The 18,788-nt window shown below is 42.3% G+C and overlaps 1 protein-coding gene across 6 annotated transcripts in view; it reads left to right on the forward strand.

The window, feature by feature from the left end:
- Positions 1–14,628, forward strand: part of mfsd1l (major facilitator superfamily domain containing 1-like) — a 37,272-nt gene extending 22,644 nt beyond the window's left edge. For 4 of the 6 annotated variants that reach the window (XM_086000724.1, XM_086000726.1, XM_086000727.1 and 1 more), the window contains 9 exons: positions 717–860; positions 2,038–2,196; positions 4,135–4,250; positions 4,485–4,585; positions 5,215–5,326; positions 7,437–7,574; positions 10,497–10,636; positions 12,675–12,786; positions 14,288–14,628. In XM_086000724.1, coding sequence (XP_085856850.1) covers positions 717–860; positions 2,038–2,196; positions 4,135–4,250; positions 4,485–4,585; positions 5,215–5,326; positions 7,437–7,574; positions 10,497–10,636; positions 12,675–12,786; positions 14,288–14,404 — 1,139 coding nt within the window. In that variant the 3' untranslated portion in view covers positions 14,405–14,628. The other 2 variants (XM_086000725.1, XM_086000729.1) reach the window with 2 other exon arrangements.
- The last annotated feature ends 4,160 nt before the right edge of the window (positions 14,629–18,788 follow it).

Consider the following 18,788-nt stretch of genomic DNA (forward strand, 5'->3'; position numbering starts at 1 on the left):
GCAGCCCTGCCCTATCCTTACTAGCCACCTGATGTTTACCCATGCAAACTTCCAGCAGAGGCCTAGTTATGGATCAGGAGCTGAAGTCCTGGATTCCTTTCTCCCCACACCCCCCCCCCCCTTCCCTTCCCCTCCCCCAAACTTAGATGCACTAAAGCCAATTGTGCCTCTAGTTGAGTTGAGCTAATTTAGGGTAGATCAAGAATCAAACCAAGGACATTTCTGTTCTGTATGACTCAGCTACCCATTGGACAAATGAATGGAGATCTTGGGGAAGCTATTCCAATATTTAATAACCAATGTACAAACTTTAGTCATAGCGTTTGCTTACGAGAGCAAACATCATGGGGGCGTGTTAAATGGGATCCTGCTTTTATAATCTGGTAAGGAAAAACTAGAATATTATCTCAAATTAAGTAAGGAAATCAAGACCATGGGACAGAAATTTAAATGACACGAAGTCATTTTAAAAGATGTTTTAGGAAAAACTTCTTCACTCAATGTTAAATGTTTGGAATAACCTCCCAGGTGGGGTGGGGAAGGCAAAAGTATTAGGGAGGTTCAAGAAGCTGCTTGCTAAGTTTGGAGAGTTGGGCTACAAGAGGCGTGAACATCGATGGGCTGAATGGCCTTTTATTGTCTTCGAGTTTAATCATGATCTAAATGTTCTAAGTTTTTTCTCTTGTGAAAACAGTTTTATTTGTTTTCCCCCGTAGTTGGGATCTTCTTGTTCTCCATCCTTATTGTGCTGGGCTCAACTACATTTGCTTTAGGATCTCACTTCAAGGGTACAAGTTACCTACTGCCACTGATGCTCATTGGCCGGCTTCTCTTTGGCTCGAGCAATGGGTCACTCGTCAGTAAGTACCAGTTTCGACCTAACTCTAACAGACTAGGAAATAAATGGGCAGGGGCTCAGTATTGATTTTTTTTTTAAGTCAAAGTAGTTCACTATCCAGGATAATCTTGCATTTTAATTCCTTTTTCTAGCCAAATTGCATCCCTCTCCTCCTGAAGGATTGAGTAAAAGTGTGTACATTATTAGTGTGTGTGTGAAATGTGAACTTGGATTTTGAAACGATGTGCACAAATACGTAGCATTTAGTAGGGTCATCACTACAATTGTGGCGTTATTTATTTTTGCATTATTGTTCATGTGGTAGAGGCTGCAAATTATGGGCCAATATTTTGCATGTAACTCTGAGTTCTGACAAAAGATTATCCCCAAAATGTTAACCTGTGTTTTCTCTTTACAGATACTGTGTGTTGCCTGGTTTTTATTTTTTGTCTGTAGTTGGAGGCTAATGATGTGATTTCCAGATCACTGGACTCTGCACACTTTTCCCCAGATATTTTTGGACAGCATGAGGTTTAGTCTCCCATCAGAATCCTTTCTTGCACTGCTCACTGTTTGTACTGGGGGTTCTTTCTAAAGAACATGCTTTGGGGTATTTTGAACCATACAAGTTACAGAACAGAAGGAGGCCATATGGTTAATCATGTCTGTGCCAGCTCTTTGCTAGAGTAATCAAAACTAATCTCACTGCCCCCTTTCCCCCCCCCCCCCCCCCCAAGCTTTGTACCTTTCTCTGCTTCAACCACTTGTTTTGAGGTATGTTTCCAAGGTTGCTGACAATCCTCTGGTACCTCATCCAAGTGACCATTTCTTCATGTATCAGCTTGGGGAGTCGGGACGCTATTCAACTAGGGAGTTGGGCAATGGTGGCAGTATATTTTCTTATCCGGTCTGTGCCTGACCACCACATACGCAGACTTTTGTTAGCATGAGTCCTTGAAGGGAAACCTTGGCTGAATGATTGATTTTCTTTGCTCTCTTTCCACCCCCCCCCCCCCCCATGTCTGTAGCTCCTGAAGCCAATTGTTATGCCCCATCTCTACCCAAGTAAGCAGAGCTAACCAGAGATTGAACCTGGAACCTTATCTCAAATTTAAACTAGGTAGTGTATATGCGAGTTGTCATTTGTTTTTTAGAATGGCTGCATCACTCATACATTCTATTTCTGCTCCCCCCAACAGTTGTTCAAAACCGAGTTATTGCTTTCTGGTTCAAAGGTAAGGAGCTGTCACTGGCCTTTGGGCTGAGCATGGCCTTCTCCCGCCTGGGCAGTGTCCTGAACTTCTTATTAACCCAGTCCTTTCAGGCAAGTTTTGGGATTCAGTGGACACTTTGGGGAGGTAAGAATCTATATTTTTTTTGGGTGGGAGGAATTTTTAATTTTTTGGTGAGGGCAGGGAAAATGAAAAAATATCTCTTCCTGTGTGAGGAAGGTTGAATCAATCTTGTTGATTAATTAACTATCAGGGTAAATCTAAATCTTAGACTGGTTAGAGATGCTAAGTCATTCTGATGTATTAATGTCATAATGCATGAATTGGTTTTATCCAGGTTACATTCTTCAGCTGATGCTTTTATCAATTAGTCAGTAACTTAAAAATACTAAAAGGACAGACCCAAATAGATGTCTGCAGTACTGATTAATTTGATAGTATGATAAATTGATAACTAGTTTGGATATTGGTGCAATCTTGTTCTGATGCCGTTAGAAACAGACTAAATGAATTGAATTGTACTTTGTAGTCTTGAGGGGCTTCAAGGTGTTGCAAAACTGACACTTGCTACCCTCTTCTCTCAAACAATTCTTCAGCCTGGTATTGACGAATTTGTAGAGCTGTCTACTGATGTGTGGAAGAACATCCCAGGATCACACTTCCCTCTGGTTTTGCCTTGCCCGCTTCTCTCCTCCCCTGCCTTGGCTTGGCAACTCTTGCACAGTGATTTGGTTGCACAAACCCCCCCCCCTATTCCTTGCATGAGTGCCAATGCAATGTGCCAATGTCGTAAGTGTTAGTTTCTGCTGAACAGCCTTGATATTTGGTTTCCTCAGATGTGCAGCTGCTTACTGACCCTGAATGAAGTGTGCAGTTAGTTTAGAATGTGGTTTTAGGCTGATGTCAGTGGTTATTGTCTGGCTGCTGTCAATCCCACAGTACGGCACTATTCAAAGAAGAGCAGGGAAATTGTCCCAATTTCCTGGCCAACATTTATCCCTCAACCAACACCTAAAACAGATGAGCTGGTCATTGATTTCATTGGTATTTGTGGGACCTTGCTGTCCTACATTACAACAGTGACTATATTTCAAAACGTGTTTCATTGACGGTAAGGCACTTTGGGACATCCTGAGGTCGTGAAGGACACTATATCAATGCTAGTAAGTAGCAGAGGAAAACTTCAGGCAGTGAAGGATTTCAACAGTGTTGAAGACTGGAATCAGTGAAATTGATGCTTAGTGCACTAAGATTTAAAGTAATTGGTAGAAGGATTAGAGGGGAGTTGAGACATGTTTTCACCCAGAGGGTGGTGGGGGTCTGGAATGCATTGCCTGAAAGGGTGGTAGAGGCAGAAACGCTCATCATATTTAAAAAGTATTTGGATATGCACTTGAAGTGCCGTGACCTGCAAGGCTATGGACCAAGAGTTGAAAGTGGGATTAGGCTGGATAGCTCTTTTTCAACTGGCGCAGACACGATGGGCAGAATGGCCTCCTGTGCTGTAAATTTCTATGATTCTCTTCTATGCACCAAGAAACCCACTTGTAATAATACTACCTCTAACATTGGAAAGGAGAAAAACAGCTATCTGGACAGTTAGTACCTTTGGCTTTATCCCTTTCTCAAGATTTTCATTAATTTAAATCCCTTCGTGGTCTCGCCTCTCCCTACCTCTGTAGCCTCTCCAGCCGCCCCCCCCCCCCCCAAAGTGAACTTTCCGTTTCCCTGCCATGGCTTCAGCTGCCTCAATCCCATGCTCTGGCATTCCCTCTCTCAATTCTTCCTCCTCGCCATCTCCTTCTCTTCCTTTAGTTTAGACCCTCCTTCAAACCCACTTCTTTCACCAAGCTTTTGGCCACCCCTCCTAATATCTCCTGGTTCAGTGTTCATTTTTTGAGTGTTCCTCTATGAAGGACTTTGGGACTTTTTTTTTTGCGGTAAAGGTACGATATAAATGCTGCAGCAGGTCTGACCGCCACTGGTGGGACCATCTGATCTTTGTGTCTGTTGCAGTGTAGTTTCTGCTTGTAATGCAATCCTTCCCGTGGTTCATTTTCTCAGGTACGCTACTGTGTGTTCTTAGCTTTGTGTCAGCCATCGCTGTTGGCACCCTGGATAGAGTTGGCACAAAACAACTCGGACTGGACGGTGTCCTTCAGCAGGAATCCAAGAAAGTGGTGCGTAGATTCAGGGCTTTGGGGATTCAATCTTTGGGTAAAATGTTGGTATTTGACTTTGAGTTAAGTATCTGTTACAACCAGGTGGAATGCAGTGTGATCCCTGATCACTGAAGTACATCTCTGGAAGTAGGGATCCAAAAGATCATGTTATAATATATTGCCTGTATGAGCTCTTGCCCCCGTCCCCTACACTGACCCTGTTGTCTAACCTTTTTTGTTCTTCTTTCTCAGCGGTTACAGGATATCCGCTATTTGTCCCTCCGCTACTGGCTGCTAGTTCTCACCATCATGTTCTTCTATAATGGAATCTTTCCTTTTGTTGCTGATGCCAGGTAGGAAGAGTTTATTCTATTAAAAGTCTATTATCTAAAGCGGTCATACCATACTCACAGGTCCCCATTAATATTTCTGTGGGATGGAACTATTGAGTTTTCTCCCATTCTCCTTGCCTCAGAAATGGCTGCTCTAATGGTACAAGAGTGCAGCCATTGGCAAATAAGTTTCTCTATAACAGAAAAAGCTGGCCTATAAACATTTGGCTTTTTTGGTTTGGAAGTGTTTTTTTTTAGCTGTTGTCCCTTGCATGTTCCCCACCACTCCTAGGAGCTCACGTGGCTTCAGGAGGAAAGAAGTCAGTCCTGCTGACTTGTGGCTCAGTGGATGCCAGCAGCCTTCTGGTACATTGGCCAGGTGTGCATTCTTCACATATGAACCTAGCCTATGAATATTGGCAGAATATTTGGCTGGGGCGTTGAGTAGAGTGAAACTGGTTTTGTGTATTACGATCCTCAATCCAATTTCATTAGATTACTGTTTTGAAACGCAAGTTAAATATTTGTTAGTCTCCAGGACTATTATTTAAAAATATGAAGTGTGGAAACCAAATACTACAGTTTACTGAAATTGTCAGTTACTTTACATCTTTGTCCTAAATGTATGAGGACATTTGTTTGTTTTTCAGCAAGTTTATTCAGGATAAATATCCTGGGTACAGTCAGCAGGAAGCCGCCTACATCGCTGGTGCTGTCTATGACAGCTCACTTGTGCTATTTGCTATAGCTGGAATCCTCATTGTGAGTACAATGGTTTGTCCCACCTTGCAGCAGTTTGTGATCACTAGACTCGGGAGACACCCTTGTTGCAGGTGTTCATCTGTCTCCTATTATAGATGGAAATGGAGCTGGATAGAGCTCGGAGTGCGCTCTAATCTAAAGTGTGGACTTGGTAAAACATGAACCATCTTGGAGTAGCTTCATATACCGGAGGATGGCAAGAAAGGTCTGAATCACACTCCATCAATGATGGGATCCCACCTCCCCATATTAAAATCTAATCATGCTGTGAGATGCAGAAAATGACTTGACAGGAAAGCTTAAGAATCTTTAATGAATTGTACTGACAGTTGTACACATTTATTACTTTTTTTTTTACAATGGATTGCAGGTGTGAGGGCTTACTGACTTCAAAAAATAAATTTCAGCTGAGTCACAATTTCCCATTTAAAAATTCCCAATTCTGGTGTATTGTGTTGCAGGTGTTCAGGTAATTTTTGAAATGGTTCCAATCACAGAATCAGTTTTGGTTGTTAATCTTATTCTGAAAATTAACTGATTCTAACAGTGAGGTTTGAATAACTGGCCTTAAACAGAAAGTCTTAAATATTGTCAATTAGTGATAGATGAAATGCATCCAATCAGAATACACTTGGGTGGAGCTGTGAGCTGTTGCCCTTGGTGATTGTGGACTTCGAATATTAATGACATGAACATGTGGCCCAGTTCGTCTGACTGCACACTGTTTCTGCTCAGAGTATCAGTTGATGTGTTCAGCAGTATAACCTTAGCAATTGTGATCTGCAGTTGGACTCTGATTATTTAGATAATGAGCATATATGTCTGTGATCTCTCTTACCATTGCTTGGTAATAAGTACAGGTTGCTTTAAGCTGTTGGACCTGATCTAATTCATGAATTTGGTTTGTGACATGCAAAGATCTTCACAATATGCCAACTGGTGCATCCCCTGTAAACTCAAGCCGATGAAACTATTGACTTTACCATTGGACTGTGTTGTTCAGCTTTGACCTTCTCCTCTTTGGCTATTGCTGTTACACATTGAAATCATTGCTATTCAGTTTTCTGACAAATTAAAGGAGGTAAATTATTTTTAACTATATAAAACACACATAACGGCTGCATTTTGGCAGTTCTTGGCTTGGCCAGCAGATGGAGCTCCCTTCTACTCTAAAAGTAGAATATTTTGTATCAGTAAAACATCAGGACTAGAGTTGGGCAGATATACACCTCCTAGTGGACATTTGAGCCTAGATTTTCCATGATTTTAATGTCATGTTAACTAAATTAATCTGCATTCTCAACCACCCCCATCCATCCCAAGTTTCTCCAATAGGATATCCTCCCCTGGCATTATCCTCGGTGATTTTGGTCTCCATCTCGGCTCCCCTTATCCTCTCTCCTCTGATTTCACTGCCCTTCCAAACCTCTCCCTCCATATAAACTTTCCTACCCACCCTCTACTCTCAGGGTCTCGATCACAGAAGAAGCCATCTCCGAACACTTCCTTATATCCGTCATCACCCACATCCCTCTGTACCCTTCCAGCCCTGTTTGTTTCTGCGCCTGCGCTGGAACAAACTCTTCCACCAAGTCGTTCACGATTGCACTTTGAAGCTTGCGACTGCCTAGACCTTGGCCTTCCACTTGCCACGATATTTCTGCAGCTGTTGAACCGCTCAGCCGCTCCGTCACCTTCACCTTTATATGCCCTTGCCCTCGGAAAAAGGAGGCAAACTTGAACGTATCTAGTGCCCAGCTGGCGACGCACAGCTGGCGACGCCCTCCATCACCCGATCTGGCTGTGTAGCCGTCTACTTCCTGGTCGGCCATGTGCTTTCAGGAAAAAAAGAGGAAATGTCAGCAGAGACCTCAAATGGGGACAATTGTAAAAACTAAAAATTGAGAAGGATAAAGTGTGTTTTCTGAGACTAACTTAAATCAATCAATCTTAAAAAAAAAAAACAAAACAGAAAAAAGGGCTCAAGGAATTAGTTCAAGTGCCTTATCATGCTAGGGCACTCCCAATAGCTAGCAGTCGTCTCAACCGCTGTGAAGTTCTCTTTGATTTAGTATGTATCCATGAAATGTTCTTTTGATTTTTTTTTCAGGATAATGTGGGTCTGAGAGGAATATTTGTCACGATATGTGCTGTGTTGACGCTCCCGGTTTTCGCGCTGCTGGCGTTCACCTTCGTGCCACCATTGGTTTCCACGATATGGTTGGGAGTCACCTACTCATTTGCTGCTGTAAGGGGTTGATTTTTTTTCATTACATAGGATGTACAGCACAGAAACAAGCCATTCGGCCCAACCAGTCCATGCCAGCGTTTATGCTCTACTCGAGCCTCCTCCCGTCTTTCCTCATCTAAATCTATCAGCATAACCCTCTATTCCCTTTTCCCTCATATGCTTGTCTAGCCTCCCCTTAAATGCATCTATACTATTCACTTCAACCACTCCGTGGTAGCGAGTTCCACATTCTCACCACTCTTTGGATAAAGAATTCCCTATTGGATTTCTTGGTGACTATCTTATATTGATGTCCTCTAGTTATGCTCTTCCCCACAAGTGGAAACACTCTCTCTCTGTATCTACTCTATCAAAGCATTTCATAATTTTAAAGACCTCTATTAGGTCACCCCTCAGCCTTTGTTCAAGAGAAAAGAGACCCAGCCTGTTCATCCTTTCCTGATATGTACACCCTCGCATTTCTAGTATCATCTTTGTAAATCTTCTCTGCACCCTCTCCAGTGCCTCTATATCCTTTTTATAATATGGCGACCAGAACTGTACGCAGAACTCCAAGTGTGGTCTAACCAAGGTTCAATACAGGTTTAGCATAACTACCCTACTTTTCAATTCTATACCTCTAGAAATAAACCCTAGTGCTTGGTTTGCTTTTTTATGGCCTTGCTAACCTGTGTCACAACTTTTAATGATTTGTGTATTTGTACTCCGAGATCCCTTTGCTCCTCTACCCCACCTAGACTCGCACCCTCCAAGTAATAAGTGACCTCCCTATTCTTCCTACCAAAATATAGTACCTCACATTTATCTGTGTTAAACTTCATTTGCCAATTATATGCCCATTCTGCAAGTTTATTAATGTATTTCTGCCATCTCTCTATCGTTACCCGTGATATTATCCTGTCTATCCCTTAATGGCCCTATTCCCATCCCAACCTTCATTTTGTTATTGATGTGCCTGTAAAATATTTTACTATTTTGTTTTATGTTCCTTGATAATTTAATTTCATAGTTCCTCTTTGCCTTCCTAATTGTTTTTTTTTTTACTTCTCTCCTAATCTCTTCATATTCTCTCTTATCATGCATTCCCCTGCTGTCTATGTATTTAATGTATGCCGCTTTCCTTACCCTCAATTGTTCCCTTATGGCTTTATTCATCCACGGAGTCTCATTAGTGTTTAGTTTGTTCTTTCCTTTTAGCGGAATATATTGTTCCTGCACTCTGTTGAACACCGTTTTAAATGTTTCCCATTGCTGTTCTACATCGTTGTTTGCCAATATTGTTGCCCATTTTATTTTCCCAAGTTCTATTCTCACCCCCTCAAAATCAGCTTTTCTCCAATCTATTACCCTGGTCTTCTTCATACTTATGTCCTTCTCAATTATGGTCATTATTGCCTATCAGATATTCCCCTACTTTTACTTATATCTGCTCTGGTTCATTCCCCATTACTAGATCCAATAGCGAATCCTTCCTTGTTGGGCTTTTTACATATTGGGTTAGAAAGGAGTTCTGTACACATTGTAGGAGCTCCATTCCCTTATCCCCTTTACCTACCTCTTCTATCCAATTAATATCAGGGTAGTTGAAATCCCCAGTGATGATTATTCTATGTTTTTTACTCATTTCCCTAATTTGTCTGCATATTTCTTCCTCCACCTCCCTTCCACTATTAAGTGGATTGTAGACTACACCTATTAGTGTCATTTATTATCTTTTATCTATATCCATATGGATTCTATTTTTATCTTGCTGATAGTTGCGTCACTTTTTTCTACTGCCATTGTTATCCCTAATAAGTACAGCTACTCCACCTTCCCTTTTTCCCTCTCTATCTTTTCTAAGTATGTTACACCCTGCAATGTTTAATTCCCAGTCCTGATTTTTCTGTAGCCATGTCTCAGTATTCCCTACTATGTCTGGTTCCTCGCAACACTTGATTGCCTCCAGCTCGCCTGTTTTATTACGGACACTGTGTGCACTGCTGTACTCATTTTTTTTATAGGATTTCCTCTCGCTTTATTTTTAACCATCTTTTTAGACTCCTGTTCTATAACTCTATTCCCTTGCCATCAATGTCCTCCCTTACTTATTCTTTCCTATGCTCTCCTCCTGTTTTGTCTATAATTAGGCTGGTTACATTTCTTTTAGATCCCTCCCCCTATCTTTTTAGTTTATCCCTCAATCAGAGTGAGCAGATGGGGCCTTGGGTTAACATTTCATCCAAAAGATGGCATCTCTGACACTCCCTCAGTACTGCGCTGGAGTGTCAGCTTAGATTTTGTGCTCAAGTCTCTGGAGTGGGACTTGAACCCACAACCTTCTGACTTGGAGGCAAGAGCGTTACCAACTGGGCCACGGCTGACACTGTTAACGGAAGCTGCCTGTGTAAATGTGTCGCGCTGCAATGACTCCCTCTTGCTCGTGGTGCCATTGCAGCACCTCCGGGAGAGATACAATTACATTGTGACAAGTTGACACAGGCAGTTTCCATGTGGACATGGAAATTTATAATGGAAAAGTTGACAGTGCATGCAGATGTAATTTGTTTTCATATATAAAAGGTATAGATAGGACTGTAAAAACACAATACAATAACTGGGAATTGCTGGGATACAGGAGAATAATTCAGAACCAGATTTTCTTTCTTTCTTAGTTTTGAAGTCCTGTTCCGGTGAAATGCCAAGCAGTTCTGAGATGGGCTAAATATTATCAGATGAACTGCAGGTTACATCTTATTGCATTGTTATTAAATATTACCCTCTTGGTTTAAATTGAGGGGTGTGGGAAGAAAGGGCGATTTATGCTGGTTCACAGTATTACAATCCTGGGTGTCATTTCCTGATTTAGTTATTTCATTGTGATTATTTTCAGAGGTAAATTGTGCTTTTTTTTTTTTCTTCCCCCCCCCCCCCAAACAGGCAAGTCTGTGGCCATCAATCTTCCTAGTAGTTCCTCAAGCAAATATTGGAACAGCTTTGGGGCTTACAACCTCAGTGCAAATGATTGGTATTGGTCTTTGCAACTTGATAGTTGGGCAGATCCTTGGAAACAAATCCAGGTGAGGGGTTATATTTTGTAAAGTATTTGATGCATATCGTAGCCTGGCATCTGAAATGTGTGCCTTTACTTCCTTTTTACTTTAACTTTTGTTATCTGTATCTCTCCCACTACCTGTGCAAGTTGAGAGTCTGCTCCATACTAATGGAAGCAGTTTACTCGCACTGCATAGAGAAAGTGAAACTTCTCTTGAATTAATATAGGCCCAATATACTTGATGCGTCTAGTAACAATTGTGCAATATAAGCATAAATTGAAAGCGCAATCGCTAAGGGTGGTAGAATGCTGAACTGTGATGATATAGTATGGCTTTATAAAGGGGAACATGTATTGGCAGAAATGGCTTGATCCACAATTTGCATCAGTTAAACGAGACTTTAAAAATGTTAGATATTTCAAATAGTGCTGAATATTGACACCCTGCATTGTCATGCAATGGTTGGTTGAGTATTTTATGCTCACAACTTCTCACATGGAGAATACCTCATCATAGGAACAGGAGTAGACCATTCAGCCCCTCGAACCTGTTCTGCCATTCAATTAGATCATGACTACACTGTCACTACAGTGGCAGTGAGCGGTTTCTGAACAGAGGCTGAATGACTCCCCATAGAGGAGAGGAAAATCAATCAGTGGCTGGGTCTCGTCTGCCCACTTACACAATTTTTAATAGCTGTTTATAAAAGTGTGGCGGTAGGTTGACTGCACGTTCTTAGCCGGAGAATGGTATGTGGTCTGAGGAGGCCAGTGAAGGAATTTGTAAACTTAAAGCTAAATCTGCAATTCGTGCATGAGCAGCATGCGCCCATTTCACATGTCCGTGAGGTCGGTTGACAAAAGTGTGAAGTGCTGGACACTTGTTTCACATTAACTTGACCCACTTAAATCCTGCTGGAGAAAAATATAGCTCAGCCTTGCATAATCCACTGAATGTACACTTACCATAGGAACCTATTTTCTTTTTTTCCTCGTCCACTTTCTTGGCTCCTTACTGACATATTATTCCATGGGTGCTGTTCACCCTCTGATCCCCTGCCCCATGTATTATTCTTCATGCCAGTGCCTTGATGGCGAATGTCAATGGAGTTGTTCAGCTGCAGTGTACATCAGAGCCAAGCCCCATCCTGTCTTTGCACAATGTTCACATGCAGACGTCTGCATAGGTTGCTGAATAGCAACCACGAGCAGGTACCCTGTGACCTTGTGTTTCTCCCCCTCCTTCCTAACCTGGGTTCTTTGAGACCAATTGTAATGCTCTACAGTCACCCCAGTTGAGGTCAGCAAGTTCAGCATGGACCATGTATAGCTGACCTATACTGGCCTGTATCGCTCAGCTACATCCTGGGTAAGCTCACCAACCCGTTTGGGTGGAATCCTGCAGGAAACATTTTAATTGTGTATTTCAAAGATATGTCGGATTAAATGACCTAAACGGAGAGCAATATGTAGCAGTAAAGTTACTGATGTGTATAATGCTCAGTTGGAGGTGCTGCTGGGGGCCATTTGAAAATGTAACTGTAAACTATTGTTCTGAGACTATAGTTTGTGTGGCTGGACTGCATATATCTGGGTTAAGAGGTGTGAGAAGAGCACTTGGGGATGGGCAATAAATGCTGGCCTTGCCAGCGACGCCCAGATCCCATAAGCGAATACAAAAAAAAACTTGGTCTATTTGGCCAACTATGGGAGTTGCTTTCTGTTGTAAAATAGTGCTAGTGCAGGGATATATATACCATGGAAGGTGAGGCAGGATTTGGGGTGGGGGGGGGGCGGTTTTGTATTTCTGAATCCCATATGTTGAGATCTGATCATGGCCATGCTGCTATCAAGGGGAGTTAAGTACTCGCACATGATGCAGCTAATCATCCTGACTGCTGTTTGGCATCTCCTAGTGCCAGACCTGGAAGAATTGAATGAGGCCTGAGAGTGCATTCCTGGCTACCCTTTTTGACCAGAGGAAACCAAAAAGGAAGAAAGTGAATTTTTTTTTAGCTCAACGATGTGCTATTAACATCTGGTATCTGGTGTTTGACATGCAGTGACTTGACAATCCCAGTGTGGCGCTGGCAGCAGGTGATGATCTTCATGCTGGCGAACACCATCAGCTGTATCATCACCTCCATCATTCTCAATATCGTGGACAAACGACAGGTAAGGGTCTCGCCAATAACGTAAAGAATTGGCTGGAGTGAAAAGTTCACAGGATTATGCATATTATTCTTCATTAAATGCTGCTTGGGATAGTCATGTGTCCAGCTGCTAAACAGAACCATTAACTAGGGTAAGATATTTCCTATACTGGGAGGGGGCTTCTGCTCATACCCAGTCCTCTGAACTGGTTGGTGCAGTGAGTTAGATGCTGGCCTTTTACCTCTGGGACCTGGGTTCAAATCCAGCCCAGACAGATGGAATGAAAGTCTCTCTCGTCTGATGGCTGTAAAGGTCCTCTGTGAAATAGGTTTGGGCAGTCTGAATCTAGTTCCTAGTGGGCACCAGTTGGCAGCATCACTCAGACAGGTGTAAGGATAGTTGGGTAAATGGAAAAAGTGCTACACTGGTGCAGTCAGGCTGGTCTTGTATGGTTGGGTTAAAGTGGAGTGGAGGAAGCTTTAGTCTGCACCTGGCTGTTCTGTATCTGACCTTGAAGTATTTCATGTGGATACTGGGTGCATGAACTGTACATTATTTCACTCCTCAGCTATTCTTTTCTTGTTTTCTCTCCTTTTCTTCCTCTTAGCTCTCTCTCCCTCATGTTTTCAGCTAAGCTTTTAGTCACCTTTCCTAACTCACTTGATATTCATTTTATTTTGTTCCTTTTTTCTCCTCAAGACTTTTTGGGACCTTATTCTACAATAAAGGTGTTATACAAGTGTGTGCTGTTGGTGTATTTTTTTAAAGCTTGATTTCCCCCCCCCCCCCCCCCCCCTTTTTGAAGATGTTGATTTGTTGCCAGAGAGTACAATTGCCCTCTGGTACTTCCCAACTGGCCATTATTGACAGCGAGTGCTGGCAGACTATTATCCGCACAAGCACTTGCAGCAAGCGTTGCTGGACAGCGAACAAGAGTAGGAACCTTTCTTTTTCCCTTCCCTGGTTCCCTAACTTGGGACACTGGCCAGCAGTAGCTACTGCTGACCCAGATAAAATCAACTAACTTGGTGCACATTGTGGATTGAACGTGGAACCTTCCTGGTTGTACAATTTTTGCGACAATGGCTTTTCTTCTAACCCATCAAAGAAAGCTCCAAACACAATTGTGTACAGAACAGACTGTATTTAATAATAACCGGTACCAGTGATGCAAATCAGCAACTAACCAGCACTTTGCCTCTCTTTCCTCGCCCTCTACACAGAACCTTCTGTTATCCCTTGGATTTTTGATTTTCCCTCCCCTTCCCCAGTAATAGGAGGAGTAATGACTCCATCTTCCCAGAACCCAGCCCCTTACAGGTTTCAGGTTAAAGAATCTAGCTTTATTGCAGTTAGGAGGTTATACCTGTAGCAGTCCTTGTTAAAGGGTCCCTTTCCTTCTCTCATCCCTCTATTAAGCATGTTATCTGTGTTCTCTAATCAATTGACTAATCATTTTTTAATGGCAACAACCATCTCTGTTCCATGAGTTAGTGACATTTCGTTCTGTTTTTGCTCTCAGGGTAGCACATTGAACAGAACCACTAAGCATTCAGAAGCTGCGAAAGAAGAAAATCGAGAACCGTCAGAAACATCCCCTTTGCTAAGGGAGAGGAGTGATGAGAACAGAATTAACTGAGATAATAGGAAGAACAATTTACCTGTCATGGGTTAAGAAAGAAAATTGGACTATTCTCCAGAAGAATAGCTGATGTCTTTTTTTTAATTGAAGTACAAATCTACCAGTATGATGATCTATTGTCTTATGTCAAAAGCATCAACATCCTCAATCACGTCAAGGCAGTAACAATTTTGTAGCTGAACTAGAGAATTTTTTATTAAATCTAATAATACCTGCTCTTCCATACAAGCCTTCAGTAAATACTGTAACATTGGCTCAAGTTTCTTGCCTACTCCAGGCCTTGCAGTTATTACTTTTTTAACTTTCACTGGGAACTGGAAGTGTTGGGGGATGGGGGCGCGCACAGAGGTTAGCCTTTTACTATTGTCTGGGTATGGGAAAAGCGCTGGTTTTCTGCTGCTCTGCACCAAACCTGCTCTTGGGGTGGGTGCTTAACATTACATAAGGCTGCAAAAGGAAACATTTTCAATTTTCCATAGGTCTGTCAGGTGAAGCTTTCCTTTATATCGCACCTTCTGTCCTGAGGACAAAGTGCCACACAACCAATTAATTACTCCTTGAAGTATATTTGCTATTATGTAGGTCATGAGATGTGACTTTGACCACCTCTGACCAAATAAAAACAGGAGGATGGGAGCAAGACATTGCTCACCTAAGGCATGCGTGAGTGTGTGTGTGTGTGTGTGTCTACTTTCATACAGGTTAAACACTTTTACTGGGAGTCCTGTAAACATTTTATGATGATCAGTCTGCACAGCATCTCTTGCCATGACCTGTTTATACTTTATAAGCATGATGATTGCATGGAGTTTTCAATTGGTGTTTCATTAAAATGATAGAGATTCCAATGTGTTTGTTATGGCTGAAAAACCATAATCTTCAACTCCTGCACCCTCAGTCTGCACCTTCACATTCATTCCTGGATCAAGCACAGTGATTCAGATTGGCTGTCTGTGCAGGCACTGACAAACTAAAGCTGCTGGGGCTTTAACTGTCCCCTGACCCCCTTACTCTGTTCATTGGAACAAACTGGAACAGAACGTTTCTTGCATATATTAACTACATGGCGTTGTTTCTAGCTGTGGCTCAGTGGGTAGCACTCTTGCCTCTGAGTCAGACGTTTGTGGGTTCAAGTCCCACTCCAGGCACTTGAGCACATAAATCTAGGCTGACACTCCAGTGCAGTGCTGAGGGAGTGCTGCATGGTTGGAGCTACCGTCTTTTGGATGAGACGTTAAACTGAGGCCCCGTCTGCTCCCTGAGGTGAACGTAAAAGATCCCATGGCACTATTTTGAAGAAGAGCAGGGGAGTTATCCCCCGGTGTCCTGGCCAATATTTATCCCTCAATCAGCATCACTAAAACAGATGATCTGGTCATTATCACATTGCTGTTTGTGGGAGCTTACTGTGCACAAATTGGCTGCCGTGTTTCCCACATTGCAACAGTGACTACGCTTCAAAAGTACTTTATTTCATTGGCTGTACAGCGCTTTGGGACATTTCTTTTTTTCCCTGAATGTTTTCTGCTAAAACCTAGAGCAAAATCACTGGCAAAACTCAGATGACTGACCGAAATGCTTGCTTAATTTTTTTTTAGGCAGGAAGTGACCCCAATGGGTTAGAGGATGTCAACTAATATCTAAACTTCACTTTTATTTGATAAATTGCATTATTGCTAATGTTGGAGTTAAGTGAGGGAGTTTAATTTTCAGATATGGTAATCCTATTGGTAAAACCCTGTACAGGTTTAGAGAATTAATTGCCAAATATAGTTAGTTGAAAGTTGCAGTCAGTTGAAAATGACTACTCTGAATACAGGCCCTTAACTCAGCAGGTCATGGGTCGGGGACTAAATCTCATCCATCATATGAAAAGCCAATTTCTCAAAATCTGGAAATGGCATTTTGCCAGTATTGTGCCAAAACAGCTGTGAAACACACCTAAAACTCTTTAATTAGTTTCTCATTTAGAAGGAATATTCTGAATTGCAAAAGTCAAAATGCCTATCCCAATTCATGCCTGAACAGGTCCATTGAGACTAATTATTAAAGTAATTTAAATTATCGGCAGTCAACTTTGTTGTAGAAACCCAGTTTGAAGAGGTAGACTCTCTGCCTCTGGCACTCTACGTAGTAAGACCTCTCTGTTTCTCCTCCCCTTTCCTCTTCCCCCACCCTGCAAGTTAATGGGGTGAAATTAGTCAACACCTGCTAGCGCTAAGCAGGCCGCTAGCGAATTGGAAACCTGTTTTACACCAATAACTTTAATGGAAAAGAAAACGGTGCAGTGTACAACAGGCCGCTGATTCACGGGGCGCAGTGTACGACAGGCCGCTGATTCACGGGGCGCAGGGTACGACAGGCCGCTGATTCACGGGGCGCAGGGTACGACAGGCCGCTGATTCACAGGGCGCAGTGGACGACGGGCCGCTGATTCACGGGGCACAGTGTAAAATAGGCTACTGATTTGCTATTTTTGTGTTACTTTCTTGACCAATTTCACCCCAATGTTTTTTTTAATGAGTCTAATGAAACTCTTTCTTCTAACACCTCCTTCCAGTCACCAAGCTGCAAGGCTGTTTAAACTATAGATGTAGAAATATAATCCCATCCCTCACAAGCAGGACTTTGTCCAGGGATCATGTTTCCTGCTAACCCAGTTGAATATGATCTGCAGTTATGTTGTTTACATACAGTATAAGAATATAAACTTATTTCTTAGCTACTTCCTAGTCAGATTTAATTTGTTTATGTATCCAGGATAACCAATGGTCATCAGCCCCATATGTGTGCTCATCCCCCTCATTTGTCTAATATGAGCCCGTGTGCACTAACCATTCCACCCACCCAGGTCCAGTTTAAAAAAAAACCTGATGTTAATTCAGGAATCCTGTGGCAAAAATACTCAAGTCATCATTAAAGGTTTGCCTGATCAACTAGAAATGCTATCCAGAAATAACTTACTTTTAATGTGCTGGGGTCACCCTGTTTTCAAGAAGGTGTTAACATTTCTGGAAGGATGATTGGAACCAGTCTTTACCTCCTGATCCACAGGTTGATCACTCTCTGGCAGTAGTAAGCTTTTGAGCATTAAACTTCAGCCCTGCTTCAGTTTGTGTGGGTGGTCCCAAGTTCTGCCTGACCTCCACCTTAAACATTCTATCTACTCACATGATATCTATGCCCTTAATAGTAAATACTTAGAACAGATCCCCTGCAAGTCTCCATCTAGCCAGTGAGTACCATCCTAGCACAATTATCTCAGACTGGGCATCATTGTTGCCGTTCTCTGCACCTTCTCCAGAGTTGCTGGAGTTTGTATGTAATGAAAGGCATTTGAACCTGGATTTGCTAGCCTGAGCAGGATTGGTAGACTGTCTTTATGTTGGTTCCTACCTTTGGAGCCATTATGGGTGGTCCAACTAAGAGTTATACTCTGACCAGCATTGCTCTAGTCATAGGAGCAGAGCAGCCTTCTCACCAGGACAAGGTGCACTCTCAAACACTCAGGCCCACAGCTGCCCTCCACTTTCCACCCACTTCCTGGTGAAAGCCCTGCCAGGCATAAGCCTACACTGGGGGGGGGGGGGGGGGGGGGAGAAAATTAAGCTGTACAAATGCCACATTATAACAGAAGGGAGGCAAGAAAACCTGCCTCTTGCTATCCTGCCTCAGGTGGAAGTATCAAACCATGACACTACTTCAAATGAGGCCTTATAATCACATACTTTGGTCCTAGGAATGCAGCTTTCAGCCAGAGTTTAAAGTTTGATTGGTCAATGATCACTGAAATCTTTCTCAGTATTTTTAACTGACACCCACTTATGTTATTTTGTGTACCGAAGTGCTTTTTTCCCCCCTCAATTATCTGGCATTATCCGAGTTCTCTCTCAGCAATTGAAAAGATCCACTAGCACATCTCAACACCAGGTTTTCTTAGGATAAATTAAATGTAGGCCTGTTGCTTTTTTTTTTTTTTTTTACATTGAATTTAGCTACCACCATTTGGATTATAAGGTAAATGGCATTAAAAGCAAGTTCTGTCTTGGTTGTAAAAGCAGACCCTTTAGGTACAAGACATTTTAGAAAGTGTAAAATAGATATGATTTATGAAATTTCTGTAAATTTGACTTATTAGGATGTACAACCCAAGCATAGAAAGGTTATTGCGGAATACCTTACGCAGCACAACCAGTAACATTTGTAACTTTGGTTGTCATTTCAGTGGTGACCAGAGTGGAAACGCGATTGGGAATGGAGAAAGATGGGCATGGATTTGGAAGGCAACATGTTCAAAGGACTGGAGAGGATGGAGGTAGTAGTTTAAGACTGAAAAATCCTCCTTGCCACACATCCATTTTGCCAGCCAGCTAGTTCAAGT

The sequence above is a fragment of the Somniosus microcephalus genome, chromosome 11 (assembly GCF_052327205.1).
Source record: "Somniosus microcephalus isolate GS21.2 chromosome 11, FLI_Smic_1.0, whole genome shotgun sequence".
Lineage (NCBI taxonomy): Eukaryota > Metazoa > Chordata > Chondrichthyes > Squaliformes > Somniosidae > Somniosus > Somniosus microcephalus.